The sequence below is a fragment of the Pelmatolapia mariae genome, linkage group LG1 (genome assembly GCF_036321145.2).
Source record: "Pelmatolapia mariae isolate MD_Pm_ZW linkage group LG1, Pm_UMD_F_2, whole genome shotgun sequence".
Classification (NCBI taxonomy): domain Eukaryota; kingdom Metazoa; phylum Chordata; class Actinopteri; order Cichliformes; family Cichlidae; genus Pelmatolapia; species Pelmatolapia mariae.
Genome location: NC_086227.1, coordinates 7,387,521 through 7,394,750, shown reverse-complemented (window position 1 = coordinate 7,394,750; position 7,230 = coordinate 7,387,521). Strand labels below are relative to the sequence as shown.

Sequence of the window (7,230 nt, the reverse complement as noted above, 5' to 3'; positions counted from 1 at the left end):
GTCTCGGACACAGCTATTGACCGAAATCTGTCAGTCCAAACTGTCTGCAAGTGTTGGATATTCTGGACTGTTTCTACTCCTGCCAAGAGTGTGTGTTCTGCAACATTCACACTAAAATTTGAGTGAAAATGGTTCATCTGGAGTAAAACAAGAAATAAAAAGTGTTTTTGCTTCTACCAGCAGTCTTAAAGATGTCTCACCAATGTTTTTCGGTTTTGTTTTTTTTGTTGGTTGTCACTTGAAAGTGGGTGGAAAGGTGCCACATACATGATGCTGTCATTCCAACACACCAAAATAATGAAGTTTCACTTAAGGCTGAATGACAATGTTTTCAAATGACTCCACAGCTGTATTTAAGAGAAACAATAAGAAAATTGATACAGTTAATGCTTAACGCAAAGACATAAAGTAAAATGTCACTCTCCATGTCTGTGGAAAGCAGTAATGCTGATACACCAGTATAAGCATTAGTCTTACTCACACTTTGCTTAATTTTTAATTCTAATTTAAATAGGAGGTACAGATTAAAGGGGCTCAACTTACATCTTAGTCATCTTTTTTATTATATTTATTGTGTGTGAGAGTGTGTTGAAGGATCTGTGTATTAACCAGACAGAAGAGGGCACTGTTTCATGGTTTCGGTGCATGCTCTTAGTGACCTAGCAAGTATATTGAAAACATTCCTGTTCCATAGAATTAAAGCAAAAGGTATATTTTTGATTTTTTCTTCTTTGTTTTTACTTTTTCAAGGCGTGACAACATAAATACAACAGTCACATTAACGTCAGCATGGCCACACACACTTTACCAAACAAATTACACTATTACCAAACAAAGTATTTTTATTGAAACAAACAACAACAACAAAACTAGTATGACCATAACTTCAAATCAGAGACTCTTGATATAATACAAAGAAAACGCATTATGACAAAAACTGAACTGCATTTTCTTCTTTGTCAAATTAACTGATGTGGAAGTGACAAAAGAAGACAATAAAGTGGCCAAAAAACAACAGCATGCAGAATCTCTTGTATATATACAAAGCAAATATCTGTCAGTCATCATCCCATCCAAAGCAGGAGATTACTGATGACTGCGTAGGTTTCTCTGTGATACTTTTAGTTTTTGAACATGTCACACAGCAATTTCTCCATGGGAGTGTTTCCAATGGTTCTGTGGAAGAACAGCAGCTCTATCCGCTCAGAATTCACAAAGCGCAGAGAGGGAAGGAGAAGAAGCAGCTTTCCGAACCTAAACACAAAGATCATAGTAAAATTAAGGCCATGTCAAATGATTTAAAGCAAAAGACTTTCACATTGTAGAGTCAGTTAAAAAGAGAAATCAATTTCTTATATAAAACCTCAAATTAAGGATGCTTGTCATGAAACAAAACAGAAGCTGACTGGTGTGTTGTTGGGACCCTCTGGTGGTTGTAAGCCACTGACCCGATTGGCAGAATTAACATATGACTTTATATAAAGCAGAAGGGATTCATGGCTTTTAAAAGGTTACTTTCAAATCCAGAAATCAACTTTAGAACATAATAAAGAACAAAAATTCAGTGTTTTGTTGTAAACACACTGGAGTTTTGTTTTGTGTTTTGTCATTTTGTTCCATTGAATTGGTGACCTTTATCAGGTAGGTTGTTACCTGGCTGGTTGGCTAGGGTAGTGTGACCGTATGTGTTGTCCCAGCATGACTTGCGACTGATCCTGCAGGTTCTCCACTTGTTCTGGATCTTTCAAACCTCGGGTCTCTGTGAAGCAGAAGAAATACTTTATGGAATTTTTGCTTTCTAGGGAAAACTGTTCCTGACAAAAATTGTATAACATTCCATGTAATAAAAAAATGACTCTATAATTTTGATGTACCATACTGATGGGCATCATAATTATAAAGTGATGATATGATTACTAAATGACATGTATGGTAATATAGTGATCTTAATTAAATAAAACACACTGAGGGAAATTTTAGCCTCTGCGTGGTGCTCATCTCCTGAAAACAATGACAGTGGACATAGCTAAGTACTGTGATCATGTTAAAGGTAATCTGCCAGACTGTAGACAAGCAACTGAATAGTGTTTTGTTCCTCACCTGGCTTGAAGAGCACAATGGCCTTCAGGCAGGCGAACTCGGTAGGATCAACAGCGAGGGCCTTGAAGCGGCTGAAGACCTCCTGTAGGAGGCGCAGGTCCAGGCTAGTGTAGCTGGTTTTTCCCTGCATGCCAGGGCAGAGGTCTGGCAAAGACAGCAGTGGGCAGCTGTCTAGTGGCAAAGACCACTGGATGGCGCAGAGGAGGAAGAGTTCACTCCATGCTTCCTCTAGCAGGATGACCTGGTGAAGAAGAAAAACCAGAAACTGAATATGCACCCCTGTACTCAGCTTCACTGTCGACCCAAAGAAATCACGAAGAAAAACTATAGACGCTCATTCCTGACATTCCCTTTTATTGCAGAGCCAATCACATTGTAATGTTGTCAAATAGGGATGGGACCACTAATTCCGTGTTCACTTACTTATTTATAGTCAGACAGTATTTGTGGTACTATTAAATGTCATATTGTCATTGCATGATGCTGAATGTGCTGTGTTGTCATTGTGGCCATGTCATGAATGTCATGAACATGAAGTTACATCAACATATGTAATCCTGTAGGCACATAATGACAGTGGTATTTGGAATTTACAGATAAAAATAATCATTTGTGTCTTTTTCTGTCATTGTCGCATATAAAGTGAAATTATCATGATTCAATATATTTTTAGATATAAAAAAGACATCTGCATTTTATTTTTTTTTATCTCTGTAACTTTAATTTCTCTTTTATCATTATACTTTTTTTTTCTAACAAGAATAGAGGTCAATTTTAACATATTAAAAATAGTTACAAAGCCAAAAAAGTTTATAGAGACTATCTTTAAAAAAACAAACAAAAAAACCTTCACTTTCAGCTTACCTGGTCTCTGAAGGGCAGGTTGGAGAAAACGGGCAGGTTCTTGGCCCATTTCACCGACATGAAGAGCAGCCTTGCTGAGGTCTCGTATACATTTTCAGAACCAGACGGGTACAAAGCCATGTGGTACTCTGAAGACGCCCGCTCTGGTTCATTGCTGGTCACATCTATGTTTTCATCAACTGAAACAGAAAAGATCTCAGCTCAGAATCAAGAGTTCACAGGAAACAAAACCAACTTGTTGCACAGACAGATGAAGCTAAACTTCAGGCAGTTGTGATGTGCTTCAGTTCAGGTCAGATTAGACTTTATTACTATGTAATAAAGTCATAAAATTTGAGCTCCAGCTGAAAGTCAGCAGATGCCCATATGGACAAAAAATAGTCTCTCTAAGACTAAAGAACATGTCATCATAGTTTCACATGTTAGCATTTTGTACATGCTACTACTTGCCTGATGTTTACTAAATAGTAACTTTAAAATATTAAATTGAATTAGAAGAATATTTAAGCAGAGTTGCAAATTTGTTTAGCTAGTAAAGACAGTGATCACTCCAGAACGGGATTGATCATCATGGTGATCTCATCATGCTCCGGTAAGCGGAGACGTAACCATGACAGATTTGAAATCAAACCCACCTTCTTCACTGCCCACCCGATAACACCCTCTTATGCTCTGCTTTTTGTGCTGAACCCCACTCATTTGGGTTTTACCCAAGAATATGTGTTTTCTAACCATCATTTCCCCTGCAAGTCCTAATGTGAAGGAGAAAGCTTCACCTTAAATTTACAGCAAAAAAACTTTTACTTGACAACTGTTGCTCACCATCCTCAGGCTCCAACTTGGCGCAGGTCTCAGCTGTCATGAGGCTTGCCATAAAGCGGTGGTTGTTCTGGGGACTGATGCAGCGCTGGGTTGCAACGGAGGAAGTGATGGACATGGAGGAGGTGATGTGGGGCCACGTGATGACAGACCCATTGGAGGATGATGAAGAAGATGAGGAAGAGGAGGAGGAGGAAGAGGAGGTTGGTTCCCGTGTGGTGGCCAGGTGCTCCTTCTCCGGGTCCACATCGATGGAGTCCAGGCGGACCTGAGCTGTGCTGCGGGGCTGCCGCTCATTCTGAACCGCTGCAGGGGGGAGACAGAAAGGCACAACCTGTTATCTAAGGTGATAATACAGGAATGATTTTAACCTCTCACAGGTTCATGTTTGAGTTCCACTGGACACCAATCGGTTTAATGAAGCTGATGAATGCTAAAACGACTCACCGTCCTTATTCATGCCCGCCTGCAGGCACTTTTTCAGCCGACATGCCTGGCACTGGTTACGATGAGCCTTGTCCACTGGACACATGCCTGTACCCGCCTGGCACCTGTTAACCAACAGTCATGCATTTTAAAGGGAGAGTCCACTCAAAATAACAAAATAGCATTAACTTATTTTCTTGTGGCTTAGAGAATATTGAAAGCAGTAAGAAGCTTGCATTTGTAGATAATAGTTACTAAAGATCAGCTATTAGAATGTATGTGGAAAATTTCCGAATTCTGAATAAACCAGTGTGGTTAAGTTCTTAATTTTAACCTGCCATTTATCAAAAGAAAAACATCAAAAGTGAAAAGAAAAGTTTTGGGTTCTACTTTTAATCACAGATAGAATTAAAGGTGTACTAATACCCAGGGGGGAAATTTTAATATATATTTATTAAAGCTATTGATGTTTTATGGCTTTAAAAGTTACTTTCTGTCAATATTATTATTATTATTACTATTATTATTATTATTATTATTATTATTATTATATTTGAGTGAAAAAAGTGCAAATTTTTTTCATTCACAGTGACTTGTGGCACTACAATTTTTTTTTTAAATTTGAAAGGCATTTACTTATACTGTAATAGGAAACACTTTAATGTATAATAATATTTGGCAAAATATGGGGTTTGTAGAGGCTAAAACCAAAGTTAATATTCCTTTCACCTTGAATACTGACTATTTTAAATAGATGAGGAAACGTCACACGATGAAGCTTGAATAACTGTCTACAGCTGAGTTTCCTCTTGCCTGTAAATGAGTCTCCTCCTCACACTGCGCTTGAAGAAGCCGCTGCAGCCGTTGCAGGCGTAGATGCCGTAGTGTTTCCCGCTGCTGGTGTCTCCACACACTTTGCAGACCAGAGCTGGGCTCAGAGCTTTGCCCGGTGCAGGACTCTTGGCTGTGAGTCAAAAACAGTCACAGAGTAGGTCGGTTATTGCCACTCATTAGGTCTGGTATTGTTTCACACATGTGCCTGCCATCTGTACAGTCAGCTCTGTCTGCTGGTAGCAGGACAGTCTGTCTAAACACTCACAAAAAATGAATAAAATCCTTAATTATAATTAAAAAAGCATTGCTTGCTCATAATTATGTTTTTTTATGAGAGTTTTTAATGTTTTTGTGTTGGATTTCATTCATAACCATGCATGCATGTTGAGTAAAAAATTTCAGGTGTTTCAAACTTTCATATTGTTTAAATGCTAACTTTTCCTCCCTGTTACAGAGCCAAGTCAGTGTTACACTCTTCAGACTCCATTGGCAACTTGTTGTCGTTGGTGTGGAGCTCTTACCTCCCCTGCTGTCATCAGTCCCACCGCTGCCAGATGAGTCGGTGGGGGAAGAGGACGGCATCATGGGTATCTTTGTAAGGTGATCCTCCATTATTTTTCTCTCAAAATATCTCCTCTAGTGATTGACGAAGGCAGATAAAAAAATGTTTTGGTCCTCTTCTGCTTAGTTTCTTCAAAGAAAAATATGTAGGGCCGCAGGGCCTCCGGTGGTCCCTGGTGGACAGATGGCAGGGTGAGCCCGTGCTGTGTGTTGCAACCTCTGCTGTGGTTGTTCAGATGAGCTGGGGTCCTGTCATGAGCTCCAGCTGACACTTGTTGCACGTGAACAGGTTGTGTGCGCGTGTGTGTTCCCTCCGATGTCTGTCACTGTCTGTGGGCTCTCCTCAGCAGCAGGTCCTCAAAAGGGAACCCGGGGGGTGGTGGAGGGGGTAGGATTAGCCCCAAGCGCTGTGTAAGCAGCATGCTTATTTGTCATCCTCTTAATCTTTACTGTTCATCTACTGATCAATCAGTCACATTGCCAGCACACTGGTGCTGCTCAGACATGGATCATCATGAAGTCTGCAAACAAACAAACAAGCAAACAAACAAAAAAGAATCAGCAACGACAACAAAATCTCCAGCTCTGTGCTAGAAGTCTTGTAACTGTAGACCAGTCCCCATCCAGGCACTCCTCCTTGTGTCTCCTCTGTCTACATCAGTCAACACTCCTCTTCAGTATCTGCATTTAAAGGGACGATTACATGAGGCACACATTATTATATTTACCAGCCTCTTCAATTTGTATTTCCCCTCCTTTTCTTTTTTTTTTTTTTTTTTTTTTTGCCTCCTGAATTCCAGACCCATTTCCCCTTGCTGTATATTTGATCTGTGTGATTGCCTCCTATTCATAAAGACTCCCAGTGTTTGCAGAGGAGCTGCCTATTAACTCCCATTTCTACCCCTTTTTTTTATGTCAAACTGGAGATCATCCACTTCCTCAGGTTGCCAGGAGAGAAAGGTCACAGAGAGAATAATGGAGTTTTGGGGTCAGCACTAATTTGGCTCATTCATAAGGTTTTCCCATTTATTATTGAGAAGCTAGAATTATCAAACATGTGGCATTTACATAAGCGGCAGTTTATTAGCCGGAGCAGGTATGAGATTGGATCTGGTGAGGAGGTGAGGAGAAGCGTACAAAACTGAGGTAGGAAATATGAAACAAGCAACTTTCTTGTCATATTTAAATAAGACTGAGTTCTTGTTTTACCAAAATACTAGTAAGTTTATGGCTAAGTGAAAAGCTTTCTACATTATTTTATGATTAAGATGCGAAAGGACTCAAAACCAAGAAAAGCAAACTATAAAATATTCTTTGATTTTTACATCAAACTGGAGACAAGAGATGGAAGGTTGCTGGAAAGTATTAAAAAGGATTAAAAAGTTTCAAATGTAAAATCAGAACAGGTGTCAAACAATGCTTCTATCTGTTAGTGCCATCATCATCGTCATCCCTTAACGCTTCAATGCCCTCGTGCCTCCCCGCTCATTTTCATCATTTGTCTTTTTGCACAGTTGAGCGGTTCAAGTGAAAGATGCAAATCTGGAGGGGACACGAGCTGCTGGGTCTCTGACATCTGCGCAGTGGCATCTGTACTCATTCACTGTTTGTTTGCTTTTTGTTCTG

General features: G+C 39.7%; 1 protein-coding gene across 1 annotated transcript; it reads right to left on the bottom strand.

Moving 5' to 3' along the window:
* Window positions 1-539: 539 nt before the first annotated feature.
* LOC134625714 (photoreceptor-specific nuclear receptor-like) lies at window positions 540-5,963 on the bottom strand. The gene is made up of 8 exons (XM_063470968.1): window positions 5,565-5,963; window positions 5,023-5,173; window positions 4,231-4,334; window positions 3,787-4,089; window positions 2,965-3,143; window positions 2,101-2,341; window positions 1,654-1,759; window positions 540-1,254 (listed from the first exon to the last, which is right to left on the bottom strand). The coding sequence occupies exons 1-8, from the start codon at window positions 5,653-5,655 to the stop codon at window positions 1,122-1,124; spliced, it is 1,308 nt and encodes a 435-aa protein (XP_063327038.1). The 5' UTR covers window positions 5,656-5,963; the 3' UTR covers window positions 540-1,121.
* Between the last annotated feature and the right edge of the window lie 1,267 nt (window positions 5,964-7,230).

Excerpts from the sequence above, each read along its gene's own strand:
- LOC134625714 (XM_063470968.1), bottom strand. The coding sequence starts at position 5,655 with ATGGAGGATCACCTTACAAAGATACCCATGATGCCGTCCTCTTCCCCC. Across the intron at positions 4,335-5,022 it reads AGGAGGAGACTCATTTACAG|GTGCCAGGCGGGTACAGGCA; the intron begins GCAAGAGGAAAC and ends GTTGGTTAACAG. Across the intron at positions 2,342-2,964 it reads ACCTGCCCTTCAGAGACCAG|GTCATCCTGCTAGAGGAAGC; the intron begins GTAAGCTGAAAG and ends CTTCTTCACCAG.